The 14662-nt window shown below is 43.3% G+C and overlaps 4 protein-coding genes across 5 annotated transcripts; all 4 read left to right on the top strand.

Annotated features, from left to right (window-relative positions):
- The first annotated feature begins 24 nt into the window (after positions 1–24).
- Positions 25–2466, top strand: LOC144048994 (uncharacterized). Of its 2 annotated transcripts, none has more exons than XM_077561535.1 (2): positions 25–123; positions 944–2466. In XM_077561535.1, exon 2 carries the CDS (start codon positions 958–960, stop codon positions 2149–2151), a length of 1194 nt encoding a protein of 397 aa, XP_077417661.1. In that variant the 5' UTR covers positions 25–123; positions 944–957; the 3' UTR covers positions 2152–2466. The 2 variants fall into 2 exon arrangements, with proteins under 2 accessions (XP_077417661.1, XP_077417660.1); XM_077561534.1 differs by having other exon boundaries at positions 27–299.
- Positions 2467–3478: 1012 nt separating this feature from the next.
- LOC144048998 (uncharacterized) lies at positions 3479–6028 on the top strand. Its single transcript, XM_077561538.1, has 2 exons — positions 3479–3742; positions 4531–6028. Exons 1-2 carry the CDS (start codon positions 3646–3648, stop codon positions 5583–5585), a joined length of 1152 nt encoding a protein of 383 aa, XP_077417664.1. The 5' UTR covers positions 3479–3645; the 3' UTR covers positions 5586–6028.
- Positions 6029–6140: 112 nt separating this feature from the next.
- LOC144048997 (uncharacterized) lies at positions 6141–8154 on the top strand. The gene is made up of 2 exons (XM_077561537.1): positions 6141–6375; positions 6904–8154. Exons 1-2 carry the CDS (start codon positions 6279–6281, stop codon positions 8022–8024), a joined length of 1218 nt encoding a protein of 405 aa, XP_077417663.1. The 5' UTR covers positions 6141–6278; the 3' UTR covers positions 8025–8154.
- Positions 8155–8521: 367 nt separating this feature from the next.
- On the top strand, positions 8522–13855 carry LOC144048695 (uncharacterized). The gene is made up of 5 exons (XM_077560935.1): positions 8522–8766; positions 9092–10271; positions 10997–11001; positions 11418–11672; positions 12119–13855. Exons 1-5 carry the CDS (start codon positions 8670–8672, stop codon positions 13123–13125), a joined length of 2544 nt encoding a protein of 847 aa, XP_077417061.1. The 5' UTR covers positions 8522–8669; the 3' UTR covers positions 13126–13855.
- Positions 13856–14662: the final 807 nt, after the last annotated feature.

Below are 14662 nucleotides of genomic sequence, written 5' to 3'. Positions count from 1 at the left end.
AGCCGCACAACGTCATCGATGTTTGGTTGCCGTAAAACCTCCTTTGACGTCGAAAAAGGCGGAAGTGGTACAACAAGGCAAGTCCGGGACGCTGACTGGGATGCCGAGAAACAAAGTGCGAGGGTAAAGTAATGTTGGGAAAAAAATACATCGAAACTGTGCAAGTAGAATATTAGCGCCGTTTGAAAGAACGATGGCGTCGTCCGAGGAGCAACTTTGTCGAGGGACGGACGAGACCGAGCTACAACGGCGACAGCAGGACGCCATTTTCTTGGCTCCGATTGTCTTGCACATGCAAGGTGCGTTCGATGTTGTTTAGTGTAAACTTTTTAATTGTTCACGTGAACACGTATGGTTGCGGGCCAGATACTGTATTATTTTATTATTATTATGTAGCGTTGTTATATTCAAACAAGATGGAGACAAAACAGTTTCCAGGATTCTTTGTTGTGGCGATGTTGTTGTTACGGGGAACGATTTAAGTGACGGACAGCTTTTTTTAAGTTGTGCTGTGAAGGAAGCAGGTACTTATGATTAAGGTTGTTTTAACAATTTTTAAGATCAGCTTTACAGTACAGGCTTTTAGTAATTTTAGAAAGCTACTTTTTATTTTTGTATGCTTTGCTTTATATGTCTTTTAATCTTTTGTTTGTAAATATATCGTATAAATAGTGTTAATGTGCGTTATTTTAGTAAGCTACATTTGTTCTCTTTGCTGCTTTTGAAAGTTTTAGCTGTCCTGTTTGTAAATGCTTTAAAGTGGAGTGCTTTTGCTTGCGTAAGGCACATTGAGATGCTTTTGTATAAAATGTGCTACGGGATCATCTTCAGACAGTCTGGCTTTTGCTGACTTTGGTCGGAAGGGGGCAATTGAGCGCAAAATCATCCAGATGATCTTTTTGTGTCAATACTCACATTCAACCGTGCTGCTTGTGTCCTACAGGCGTCCAGCAGCTGATGGGTCGTCATGAACAATGTGCACCACAAACACAAAGGGAGAGCTCCGGTTTGGAGCATCCACAGTCGCCCCACGTCAAAGAGGAAGAGGAGGAACCACAGCCGGCCCACATGAAAGAAGAAAAGACGCATCCACAGCGGCCCCACGTCAAAGAGGAAGAGGAGGAGGTTGATGTAAGCGACTTGCCACTGACTGTCATCGTTGTGAAGATCGAAGATGACGGAGACAACTCACAGCTTCATCATCGCGGTCCAAGTGGAGAGCAGTGTGGAGGAGCACCACCTGGCACGTTCTCAGCTCCACTGTCCGTTGCCGAAGAGCGTTTGAATAGCGGCGCAGACTGCGCAGGGGACGACAGAAACTTGAACAGCTCTGAAAAGGAGACAACCCCGAACAGAAAAAACTGTCAAACACGCAGCAGTTGCCGCACACGGAAAGATTTTGCCTGCTCGGTTTGTGGTAAAATGTTTTTATATGAGAGTATTTTCAATGCACACATGCAGAAACACACCGGAGAAAAACCTTTTGGTTGCTCAGTTTGCGGCCAAAGGTTCATTAAAAAGTCAGATATGAATCGACATGTCCGGACAACGCACAGAGGAGAAAAGCCCTTCAGCTGCACCGTTTGCGCTAAAGCGTTCACGCAGCAGATAAATATGGTCGAACACTTGAGAACGCACACTGGAGAAAAACCTTTCACGTGCTCTGTTTGCAATAAAAGCTTTTCCATTAAGACATACTTGAACAAACACATGAGAACACACACGGGAGAGAAACCTTTCAGTTGCTCCATTTGTGAAAAAAGCTTTACCAATAAGTCTGATTTGAACAGACACATGAGATCCCACGCAGGAGTAAAACCGTTCAGTTGTTCAATTTGTGGCGACACATTTGCAGTCAGGGCCTCTTTGCTTGCGCACACATTAGCACACACGGGACAAAAACATTTCACTTGCGATGTTTGTGAGAAAAGCTTTTCAATCAAGACCTACTTAAACAAACACATGAGAACACACACGGGAGGAAAACCCTTTAGTTGCTCAGATTGTGATAAGAGCTTTGCTAATAAGTCCGATTTGAACAGACACACAAGGACACACACAGGAGAGAAACCTTTTGCCTGCTCCATTTGTAGTAAAAGCTTCTGTTACAAGTACAGTTTGACTGCACATATGCTGACACACAACAGATAATAAAAAGTTTAGTACCCACTACACAGATGTGCAAAATCGTCAATGGGGAGGTTGTTTACCATCAGGAGTCATGTGAGTCATCTGGCGGCGATGTTGTGTGATGCTGAACTCAATGAATTGTACAAACCTCAAACGGGGTCTTGTTTTGTCCTTGCTACCAATAAACTTTGTTCATGATGATGGCCGTGCAAATATTAAAGCTAGGGCTGTGTTCAGCTGTTCTAGGAGGCTTTTCCTGACATTTTTGTAGTTACATCTTAGGATTCAAATGCACTCTTGGTTCAGTTGGTGGTATAAATTCAAAGTCAAAATGTTCTGGTTTTGTTGTTTATTCTTCGCAATTAAAAGAATTTGGATTCCCTCTTGAGTAGCGATGCCGACTACGCAGGTGACACGAATGAGTCGAAAAGCTCTCAAAAGGCCACCAAGAAAAATATCTCAGACTCGCAAGCGACGAAGCATATGTAAAAAAAAATCTAAGATGCTCAGTTTGTGCCCCCCAAAAAATTCTCCCATCACAATCTGAACCTGCACATGAAAACACGGTCGAGTGAAAAATGCTGTAGTTGGCCGTTTAGCGCTCGCAGATTCTCACAAAAGGTACACATGATAACGCACAAAAGGACTCACACAGGAGAGAAACCCTTCAGCTGCTCAGTTTGTGGTCACAGTTTTTCCCGGAAAGAATACACACGGGAGAGAAAACCTTCCACAAGCTCACTTTGCGCTAAAAGCTTTTCTTATAAGCACTGTTTGAAAGCACACAAGACAAAAGCTTTGATATTGAAAATGTTGAAGAACTAATTACCATGCCACCAAAAAACTTAGGGGACCAACCGAGTGTCTTTAAAGCCAACAAGGGGAATTCCCCGTTAACCACAGCAAATAAGTGACACACACCTGAAAATGAGCATCGTTGCCTTTATTCATGGTTTCAACTGTAAATACACCACAAGCTTTGATGCCAGGGCAGCTTAGTATCATTACAAACTAATCTTTCAACATTACACTTAAATAAATTGCTTAGAGAGTTTTTGTTGTTTAACAAAAGCTTTGCTTCAGGCCCCTGGGCTTAATCGGAAAAGTTTAAAATTTGCTATGAGCACATTAAGCAGAATCTCCTCAAAGAAAAAGGTTATTTCCAGCCTTGTGATGATTTGTTTTTGTTGAAGAATTGCATGGTGGGTAGCTTCAAAAGCTCTTTCCGGACGTACAATAGTCATAAGTCAATATTGACGTTTTTGTTTCTCTCATCTATTTAATAAAATCTCCCACGTACAAAATATCGCTATGTGTCCTACGTTCAATACCGTTGCAAGATGGCGGCCGTGTGAACGCCGCAAAACCACCATCGAAGAAGAAAATAGCGGAAGTTTGTAATCGTGTGGATCGGCGACGAGAGACATTTGGACAAAACCGCGACTTTGTGTACGCGTGGTCGCTAAAAGAATTCAGCAGATTGTTGAAAGCTTCGATAAATCTGTTGAAGAAACGATGGCGTCGTCCGAGGAGCAAGTTTGTCGAGCGAGAGACGAAAACGAGCGGCAGCACGACGACATTTTCTTGGCTCCGATCGTGTTACACTTGCAAGGTCTGTTCAGTGTTCACGTTCAGGTGCCTTACACGTTTTCATGAGGGAAGAAAGTAAAAGGCACTCTCACTGGTGAAATGCGAGGGAGTTAAGGAATTTGCTGGACACAATTACTTTAAATAAGAGAACCTAAATTGGTTAAGAACCAGAATGTGCAACGAAGAGACACGACCGCTTGTGTGTGTGTGAAATAGCCACGAAGAACACCGTCACCATTTATATGTATATAATCTGTAATATAAAAATATATATTTGAAAAAGGACACATTAATTCATTCAACTATAAACCTCATGTTAAAATTTAAAGGAGAATTCAACTAACAGTATTTTCTCTCTCCCTAAAGATGGACTTGACCGACAAAATAATTTATAAATATATTTTAGATTAGAATATCAAATAAAATGCTCGAGGGGCTTAACTGGGGCTACACAGATTTCTGGAACAACTGGAATGATGGAATCCAATCGTTGACGGGTGCGACTAGTTAGTACAACATATTGTGCCTCGTGTCGTTGTAAAATAGTCGTTGTTTGGTTGCATTGTGCAAGGTAGGTGACAAGTTTAGTGAATTGCAGTGTGTCGCAGGCCTTAAACATTTTACACATGGATGCATGGATACGGGGAAATTAAATGCTTTTTGGATAAATGAGATCAAATTTATGTGGGAAAAAAATTCTAGAAAAGCGAGATTCTACTGTATAGACAATTTTGAGGATGGGGTCAGATGGCATGTCTGGGTGCGGTTTGTGTGAGCTAACCTTTCTTTCTTTTTCCTCCTGTCCTGCAGACATCCATCAACTGATTGGTCGCCAAGAAGAACTTCCTCATCATCTGCAGCCGGCGAGCTCCGGTTTGGCGTATCCGCTGCCCCCCCATATCAAAGAGGAAGAGGAGGAGGCCGACGTCAGCCATCTGCCACTGACCGTTGTCGTCGTGAAGAGCGAAGACGAAGCACCCGAGCGATCACGGCCTCATCGTCGCAGTTCGAGTGGAGACAGACACCAAGGAGCATCAGCAGACGCGCTTTTAGCGCCACTGTCACAAAGCCACAAGACGGAAAGACCCTTGAAGCGCGTTGCAGACTCCAAAAGTGACGAGAAACACTCAAAACAGGAGACAAAGCTTCACAAGAAAACACGTCGAGCGCACACAAGCGCTCGCGCACCCAAAGAATCTTTCACCTGCTCAGTTTGTGGTCGAAGACTGATGAAAAAGTCTGACATGGACGTACACATGAGGACTCACACGGGTGAAAAAAACTTTAGTTGTTCAGTTTGTGGTAAAAAATTCCGGCACAAGGTCTCTTTGGTTGCACACACAGCAACACACACCGGAGAAAAACTTTTCACTTGCCCATTTTGTAATAACAACTTTTCTTATAAGCACCGTTGGAAAGCACACATACGAACACACACGGGAGAAAAACCCTTCAGCTGCTCAGTTTGTAGCGAAAGTTTTTCATACAAGTATGACTTGACGAGACACGAGAGGACACACAAACGAGAAAAACGCTTCAGTTGTTCCGTTTGTGGCGAACGCTTCGCACAAAAGGCCAGCTTGATTGCGCACAGCACAACGCACTTAGAAAATCCGTTCACTTGCTCGGTTTGCGGTAAAAGATTTGCCATCAAAGACAACATGAGCAGACACATGAGAACGCACACTGGAGAAAAACCTCATGGTTGCTCAGTTTGCGGCCAAAAATTTGCTCACAAGGCCTCCTTGACTGCACACACAGCAACACATACGGGGGGGAAACCTTACACCTGCTCATGTTGCAGTAAAAACTTTTCTTATAAGCAGAATTTGAATGCGCACATGCGGACACACAATGGTGTGTGAGAAAACGTCTATCTCCCTGTTTACCATTTGGGACATTTTCTGTCTTGCCAGGGATTTATGAAATATAAATATATAAAATGTATTGCCTGAAAACAGATGCAGACTGTGCACAGGGTGTATTTAAGTCACATGTTTTCATTCGATAACATTTTCAAAACATTTTATTCATTTGCAATACATCTTAAGTCTGGTGAACAAAGAGATGACTCCACATGTAATATTGTATTTACATATTTGATTTGTAGTTAAAAGATATAGTGATATTTCCTTTGTCTGACTCGAGACACCCAATTGTCATTTATGGGTTAAATGTTTTGGACTTTTTATAATAGTTCCTGTGAGGTTTTATTTGTTTGTTTTTTGTTGCACAACTGGTCATGTAGGCATCTTAAAATATAATTCTGCCTACTCGTATTCTTGCAATAAAGAAGATTTTATTGGTGTCCCCTTTTTGTGGCACTTCCCTTCCTGAGCTCTCATTTTGAGCTGTCTTATAAACCGACGCAAGATGGCGCCGATGCGCCTTCTCTACACCGCTGCAACATGTCTGCCGCCCTCGAAGAAGAACAGGCGGAAGTTGGCGACGAGGCTTCGGCCGACGCGAGCCGTACTGGCAGGGATGTGTAGTTAGGGTCTGAAATAGCAAACTATTGGAAGAGTTTATAAGGGATCGCCTAGTTTTAAATCACAGTGATGGCGTCGTGCGAGGAGCAACTTTGTCGAACAAGCGAAGAAAACGAGCGACATCAGGACGCCATTTCCCCCACTGCGCTTGTGTTGCACGTTCGAGGTCTGTTCACACGTTATCAACTTTGAATGCTTGCTGACCCCCCAAAAAGGGCTGTTATCGGGCATTTTGGGAATTTGATGAGCACGATTCGAAGACAAACACAGCTGGGTGGCTGTTCCACATTGCAGGCACGGGAGAAACAAAATAGCATCCGTTCGGGGACGGATCCCGTTTATATTACTATTATTTCAGTCACTGTTTTAACATACCGTGTGCACTTTTGGAAAAGTAGTTATAGATTATTGATTGGTTTGATATGTTGACAATTGTTATTTGAGTTCCTAAATTCCGGACGTCCCATCGCGAGAGTGCGTTTGATGGGCCGTTTTTTGTTTGTTTTAAACGTACTTACAGTTTATGTAAAACACAAACATGGCAACAATCACTTTCCATCAACAGCTGCAGTAACGACATAATAACCATAAACACGCAACTAAACAAAAAAGAAAGAAAGAAATGTGACACCAATTAAATGACATTGCTGTCAAAAGGTTTTTGTGAGCTCAAGTGTGTTTATGTTGCTTGTAGACGTCCAGCAGCTGCTGACCGGGAGCTCCAGTTCCGAGCTTCTACAGCCCCCCCAACTCAAAGAGGAAGCGGCAGAGTCACTACACCCCCAAGTTAAAGAAGAGGAAGATGATCCACTGCAGGATCACGTCAAAGAGGAAGAGGAGGAGTTTGACGTCAGCCAGTTGCCACTGAACGTGTTCGTCATGAAGAGTGAAGAGGACGAAGACGAACCGCCCGAGTGGTCACAGCCTCATCATCGCAGCCCAAGTGGAGCAGCGCCACTGGACGAGCTCTCGGCTCCATTGTCCCACAATGGCGACGTGGAGGATGGGAGCGATGCGAACCACCAACGTGACGACAAAGACTCTGAAAAGAAGACGAGTAAAGAAGGTTTCAGGTGCCCACTTTGTGGCAAAATCTTTTCGTACGAGTGCATTTTGACTCGGCACATGCGGAAGCACACGGGAGAAAAACCTTTTGGTTGCCCCGTTTGTGCTAAAAGATTTACGCAAAAGGTGCATATGGAATCACACGCAAGGACACACACGGGAGAAAAACCCTTCAGTTGCTCGGTTTGTGCTAAAACTTTTGCCCAAAAAGGAACCATGAGCCGACATATGACAACACACACAGGACGAACCCCAGACGACCTTTCGGCTCCACTGTCACGCGGTGACGACACAGAAGACCCTTTGAGGAGCCACGGCAACTGTGCCTTTCGTTGTTCGGTTTGCAACGACAGATTCCATCACAATGTGGCTTTGATTGCCCACACGGCGACGCACGTGGGAGGAAAACCTTTCAGGTGCTCAGTTTGCGCTAAAAGCTTTTCCCGCCGGCACCATTTGAAAGAACACGTGTGGACACACCGTGAGGAGAAGCGCTTCAGTTGCTCACTTTGCGGCGAAGGCTTCAGGTACAAGCACAATTTGACTCCGCACATGAGAACGCACACCGGAGAAAAACCTTTCGCTTGCTCCGTTTGCAACGAGCGCTTTTCCCATAAGTACAACATGACGAGACACATGATGACGCATGCAAAGGAAAAACCTTTCAGTTGTTCAGTTTGCGGTGACAAGTTTGCTCACAAGATCACATTGATTTTGCACACGGCGACGCACATGCAGAAAGGAGAATAAACATTTGCCTAAGTTGAAACGTCCATGTGGGAAACATTTTTTTCCAGCCCTGTAATTTTAATTTGAGTTTTATCAATAATTACACTGTTGATTTTAATCCTTGTCTAAATAAAATATTTTTGTAAATCTATTTGAATCACGTCTCATGCTCCTGTGTATAACAAACTCAAGTACCTCGTCTTGCTACACTTGTTTGTACTAAATTTCATTAAAATGCTGCTTTCATGAATTTTAACAAAATGACATATTTTCTTGATGTACACTGTTATTTATGTTTAAATAAAGGCAAAGTCACTTAAAGTTGTTTTCATTAGACAAGACAAATGTCTAATATAATAATATCTCTCTCGTTGTGTTGTGTCTCAGCAACCACGATCAAAGTAGACCGCCTTTGACTGCTTGCGACACTAAATAAAATAAGTCGTCTTCTCTCTTAAAGCCGCAAGATGGCCGTCGCGTGACGAGTCAGCCGTCAAAGCACCACAGAATAAGAAAATGGCTGCCTCGACAGGCTCCAGTTCCCCAAAGAAGAAGAAGTAGGATAAAGGCGGAAGTCGACAAGAGCGTAAGAGCGTAAGAGCGTCCTAATTCTTGTGGAAGAAAGCATCGAAGTTGTTTTAGCCATTCGGCCATTTTGCAAGAACGATGGCGTCTTACGAGGAGCGACTTTGTCGAGCGAAAGAGGGGGGCGAGCTGCAGCAGGACGACATTTCCTTGCCTCCGGTCGTGTGCTACAACCAAGGTCAGTGTCCACACGCTGTGGGTCAGATGCACCAGTGTACTATTACTTCCACGCCACAAAAATGCTCATCGTCATACATTCAATGAGATCTCCGCAAACTATCAGTTGTGGTTCAAACTAGTAGTCCGGCGTAGTACCCGATTTGACCTGTAACAGGCAGCATTGTGCCACCGGACATCCAGAAGAACCATTTCGAACTTTTCAGAAGTTCTTGTCATGATTTCAATTCAAGTTGGTGTTACTCACTATTTTGCCACCTAGATGTAACTAGGTGTATTTCTTCCAAGGACTTAAAAAAACCTCACTTGTCACTTGTGTGCCGCAGATCGCCGAGAGGAACTTCCTCCTCAGCCACAGACGACCAGGAGCCCCAACGTCAACGAGGAAGCGGACGATCCGGAGCTGCTCCACGTTAAAGAGGAAGAGGAGGAGCTTGACGTCAGCCAGCTGCCGCTTAACGTCGTCGTCGTGAAGAGCGAAGACGAGCGGGACGACGCATCCGACTGGTCCCGGCTTCATCATCAGAGCCCAAGTGGCGAGCGCCGCGGAGGCCCACCATCAGGCAAGCTCTTGCCTCCGCCGTCACATGGAGAAGATGCAGAAGAACCTTTGCGGAGCGACGGCGGTGATGACAATCACCCCGAAAAGGACACGACTGACGAGGGACGCCACGCACACGAGGGCCATTTTATCTGCTCGGTTTGTGGCGAAAGCTTTACTGAGGTGGACAGGATTCGCCACATGAAAGCGCACGGCAGAGAAAAACCTTTCGTCTGTTCCGTTTGCGGCGAAACGTTTGCAGAAAAGGTCGCTTTGATTGTACACAAAGTAACGCACGCGGCCGAAAATCCTTTCACTTGCTCCGTTTGCGGCAAAGTGTATTTGATTAAAGACTATTTGAACAAACACATGAAAATGCACACGGGAGAGAAACCTTACAGTTGCTCAGTTTGTGGGGAAAAATTTGCTCACAAGGCCACTTTGATAGCGCACACGGCGACACACACGGGAGAAAAACCTTTCAAATGCTCTGTTTGCGAAAAAAACTTTTCTTATAAGTCCGACTTGACTAAACACACGAGAACGCACACAGGAGAAAAACCCTTTAGTTGCTCGCTGTGCGGTGAAAAATTTGCTCGCAAGGTCTCCTTAATTGCGCACACAGCGACACATACGGGAGAAAAACCTTTCACTTGCTCCATTTGCGGCGAAAGTCTCTCATATCGGCACAGTTTGAATGCGCACATGCGGACGCACACGGGAGAAAAACCTTTCACTTGCTCAGTTTGTGGCGAAAGCTTCGCGCGGAGAGAAAATCTTGTCGCGCACACGAGAAGACACACGGGAGAGAAACCATTTACGTGTTCAGTTTGCGGGAAAAACTTTTCTCACAAGTCAGCGATGAGTCGACACCAGAGGGCTCATGCGGATGAAAAAACTTTAACTTGCTCACTTTGCGATGAAAGCTTTTTGAAGAAGTCTAATTTGACAGCACACATGCAGAAGCATAATGGAGAATAAATGCTTGGCCGCCACGTTTGCAGTCAAACGTCGGATGGACATAAGAATTGATTCAATCAATTGTTGAGAATTGATCAATTGTAAATGTAGTGAACCACTCAGGACAACATTAGTCTGATCAGTAGTTAAGCATTTGTTTAAAAATGATTAAAATATTATCCGTATTACTGCATTGCGTATTTGTCTGATTTCGATTTGTGCATTTTAGTTGTTGCTGCGTTTTATTTCATGAATTGTCTTTGCTCAAATGTTTTGTTTGTGTTGGTCACAATTTTTGCAATAAAGCGGAGTCTGTTCAGATTCTGACAACAGTTTTTGCAACTCTTCTTTAGTCTTTTTTATTATCATTGTGGAGAAAAGGTGCTAAATGTTGACCTGAACTGACACCATGACAAGGGCTTATGATAGGCGTTGCACTGCCAAATAGTTCCCAAACAATTTAGTTTTAGTTCTGTTTCTTAAGCACAATCTAAAAGAAACCTGTAACAATGGAGCATGAAGCACATTAATAAATAGCACAGACAAGATCACAAGACTGCTCCCTAGCGATTAAACACGCACTCCTGTTAGCGCTCAATCTACACATCCCTGTTGAAATGCCAGTTTTTGTTACTAAAAATTAGAGCAGAGATCAATTATTTCGAAATTCAACACTATTATGACCTACATTATGCCCTGTCCAAATCCATTGAAAGAAATTCTTTATAAGGGCAAGTAAGATATTGTGATTGCAAAAGTGTACGCACCCACATAATGGATATGGCTGTGTTCATTTTGCTTCCAGACTCCAAAACAATGTATTTTTTCAAATGAATTGTCCAGGTTATAGGTCACAAGTAATGGTGGGAATGGGTTTGAACTTTGAAATGTTCTTCGAAATGGTCTAATTTCTTTTTATATGTACTGTATATTAAAAAACAAAAGAAGCATAACTATATGCCAAATGCGTAACACTACAATTCTAAGTATAATGTGTGTAGTTATTACAGTTTACAATACAAACATTAACAAAGCCGAACGCTTTCCTTGTCATTTGAAATTAGTTTAAACCCTCAAGGCTCGCCGTAGATTCAATTCAAAAATGGCTGCCTTTGCACGCATGCGCAAATTCCAGGCGTTGAAGAAGTGAGTGGGAAAACAAATCTTCACGCCGACAGTCCGACACGTAAGAACGCGAGAAGGCAATGACATTGAAATAGTGCGTAACCAGATGAAGATGTTGAAAGATTTGGTGAGGAAGCGACTATTGGCGGCCGCCGACGAAATCTTCGGCCTGTTTGAAAGAACCGTCGCGTCGTACGAGGAGCAACTTTGTCGCGCCAGAGAAGAGAACGAGCGACAACGACGACAACTGGACGACGTTTGCCCCAAAAGTCACGCCCAAGGTTTGTTTACGTTTAGTAGGCTCGCCCTTCACGAGCCAGTCAATACACAACGCAGTTAAAGATTTCATTCTGTAGCGCGCAACGTCATTGTTGATCGACTCTCGACTTTGTCAGCAAAGCAACATGTGAATGATGTGATCATAATTTAGTCACAAAATCTGTGACTAACTGCATGACGTGTGACTGCATTCCCAGCACTTTTTCATTTTTTATGTCTTTAATTCTTCCACAAGTTTAAGTGTGCAGTGGGACTACTACAGGATGATACAGAGTGATTATTTTGCCGTGACATGCAACTCTCCCTTTGCAGTATTTGGCCCTCAACGGCTCTGATTGGCAGCCCAACGTCCCTCCAACAACTAGTTGCACATTTCATTTGCCCAACAACAAAGTCCTTACAGATGCGCTACTAGCTAACTTGCGGTTGTCTGGCTTGTGTCCCGCAGACCCGGATTTCGTCAAAGAGCACGAGGTGGCTCCACGGTCCCCCCACGTTAAGGAAGAAGAGGAGGATGCTGACGTCAGCGAGCTGCCGCTCAACGTGGTGGTGGTGAAGAATGAAGACGAGCAACTACCCGGCTCATCGCAGCTTGATTTCTTCCGAGTTCCAAGTGGAGAGCGCCGTGGAGGACCACAACCACACAAACTCTTCGTTCTGCTGTCAGACAGTGACGACAGAGAAGAATCTTTGAGGAGCGACGCAGATTGCGAAGGTGACGACAAACGCTTCCGGGGCGCTGAACAGGACTCGACTGATACGAGAGGTGGCGCAGGTAAAACAAGCTTTACCTGCTCGGTTTGCAGTAAAATGTTTTCTCGAAAGGAACATATGAAAAAACACATGAGAACACACACAGGAGAAAAACCCTTTAGTTGCTCGGTTTGTGGTGAGGGATTTACTCAGAAAGTCTGTTTGACCGCACACACAGCAACGCACACGGGAGAAAAACCTTTTGTGTGCTCTATTTGTGGCGAAAGCTATTCTTATAAGCACAGTTTGAACGCACACATGCAGTCGCACACGGGAGAAAAACCCTTCTGTTGCTCCGTTTGCGGCAAAAGATTCCCCCAGAAGCCAAACATGATTAAACACATGAGGACGCACACGGGAGAGAAACCTTTTTGTTGCTCGGTTTGCGGAGACGCGTTTGCTCACAAGTTCTCCTTGAGCGTGCACATGCGGAAGCACACGGGGGAAAAACCTTTCCGCTGCTCCATTTGCGGTGATACGTTTGCCCACAGGTTCTCTTTAAATGTGCACACGCGGACGCACACGGGAGAGAAACCTTTCAGTTGCACAGTTTGCAGTAAAATCTTTTCCCAAAGGGCACACGTGGTCGCGCACATGAGAACGCACACGGGAGAAAAACCCTTCACTTGCACCCTCTGTGATAAAAGCTATTTCAAAAAGTGCAGCTTGACGACACACATGCGGAAACACAACGCGGAATAAATTCTTTCCTGCTCCTTCAAACGACAGGAAATCACAATCAGCACCATACAGCAACCTCCCGATAGTCATGGCAATATGATCTCTGCTGCCAATAAAGGAATAAACCTCAGTCATGCCCACTTACATTTTTTTTTTTTGGAATTGCTAGATTAATAGTTAAAACCAGGGGTGTCAAACTCATGTTAGTTCTGGGGCCACATGGAGGAAAATATTTTACCAAATGGGCCGGATCAATAAAATCATTGTATATAACTTAAAAACGATTGGCGTCAATTATACGCAGATTTTCGTTATTTGCAGGCCAGCCCTAAATTGAGGGGCTCAACTGTAAAAAATAAAAATTAAAAACACAAATGCAAATACTACTTCCTTGCTACCTTTCCTATTTAGACACATCGTTGGCAGCATTCTTATAGTGTTTTACACACACAAAATGCAAATTGGTGAGGTTTTAAGCAAATAACAAAGACACACATTGTTGAATTTGTTAATGTATATGATACTTTTTAACACAACTGCAAATGATCAATCCCATTTTCTCAATGTTAGTTTTGTATTTTAGACATTTTGCATAGTGTTGTCTTTTCTGCACATGACAATGTTATTGAATTTCCATTTGTATTAGATGATCATATTTTTGTTATTGCAGTGTTTGACAGTTTGAGCTGTCATAACAAGTCAAATGTTGAACGTTTGTCGCATTCTTTGCAATAAAGGCGATTATATTCCACTTGGCTACGAGTCGCTGACTCTCACTTGTGCTCGCTGCTCGGATGGTAGAAGAGACGTGTCGTGGCTTTGACTGGATGGAAACGTTGACTGGATGACTGACTTTGGTTCTTATTTACACATGTGTGGTGAATTGACTCTTAAAGCTACTACACTGTGTGTTTTAAAATAACTGATGACGAAACTCTATACATAAATAGAGACTATAAAGTTGTTTTCACCTGAAAAGCAGTTTTGTCATCTAACAACAGGAACAACCTTCGGCTAAATATTAGGTAATCACAATCTCCCTCTGGGCCCACATTTAAAACGCATCTTAAAACACATCTCTATTTTTAGGCTTTGGACTGAGCATGAGAGTCAGCATTGTTTCAGTGTTTTTCAGTGCCTGCTGTATTTTGTCTTCATTTATTTATACTTATTAACTCGTTTACTTACATACTTCTTGTGTTATTAATTTATTTTTAATTCTATTTGTTTATTTACTTACCTACTTATGATATTTATCCATTTATTTTGGGTGTTTTGTTGTTGTTGTTGTGTTACCTGTCTTTACTGCAGGACAGATTTTTATTCGAAGTACCGCACTTTGTATGCAGCGATGTTTTTATTTTAAAGTGCTTTTTAAATAATGAGTTGAGTGTAGTTGAGGTTTTCTACATTCGCGTCTTCGTGATCGTAGCACGTAGTTTGTCCAAGTGCGGTGGTCGTACAAGTTCCGCGGCGAGTTTAAGTATGCAGTAATATATCATTAAAAATTGTGCAAATTGTAATGTTTTCAATAAAGCATTCTTAAAAAAAAATTTTT

This window comes from Vanacampus margaritifer, chromosome 3, assembly GCF_051991255.1.
Source record: "Vanacampus margaritifer isolate UIUO_Vmar chromosome 3, RoL_Vmar_1.0, whole genome shotgun sequence".
Taxonomy (NCBI): Eukaryota; Metazoa; Chordata; class Actinopteri; order Syngnathiformes; family Syngnathidae; genus Vanacampus; species Vanacampus margaritifer.
Note: the sequence above shows the minus strand (reverse complement) of the source record. Positions and strands in the feature narration are given on the sequence as shown.

Bases quoted from the DNA above. Each gene is read 5' to 3' on its own strand.
- LOC144048994 (XM_077561534.1), top strand. From the start codon at position 194: ATGGCGTCGTCCGAGGAGCAACTTTGTCGAGGGACGGACGAGACCGAG. The intron at 300-943 runs GTGCGTTCGATG...TGTGTCCTACAG, and splicing joins GATTGTCTTGCACATGCAAG to GCGTCCAGCAGCTGATGGGT.
- LOC144048998 (XM_077561538.1), top strand. From the start codon at position 3,646: ATGGCGTCGTCCGAGGAGCAAGTTTGTCGAGCGAGAGACGAAAACGAG. The intron at 3,743-4,530 runs GTCTGTTCAGTG...CCTGTCCTGCAG, and splicing joins GATCGTGTTACACTTGCAAG to ACATCCATCAACTGATTGGT.
- LOC144048997 (XM_077561537.1), top strand. From the start codon at position 6,279: ATGGCGTCGTGCGAGGAGCAACTTTGTCGAACAAGCGAAGAAAACGAG. The intron at 6,376-6,903 runs GTCTGTTCACAC...TGTTGCTTGTAG, and splicing joins GCTTGTGTTGCACGTTCGAG to ACGTCCAGCAGCTGCTGACC.
- LOC144048695 (XM_077560935.1), top strand. From the start codon at position 8,670: ATGGCGTCTTACGAGGAGCGACTTTGTCGAGCGAAAGAGGGGGGCGAG. The intron at 8,767-9,091 runs GTCAGTGTCCAC...TGTGTGCCGCAG, and splicing joins GGTCGTGTGCTACAACCAAG to ATCGCCGAGAGGAACTTCCT. The intron at 11,673-12,118 runs GTTTGTTTACGT...TGTGTCCCGCAG, and splicing joins CCCCAAAAGTCACGCCCAAG to ACCCGGATTTCGTCAAAGAG.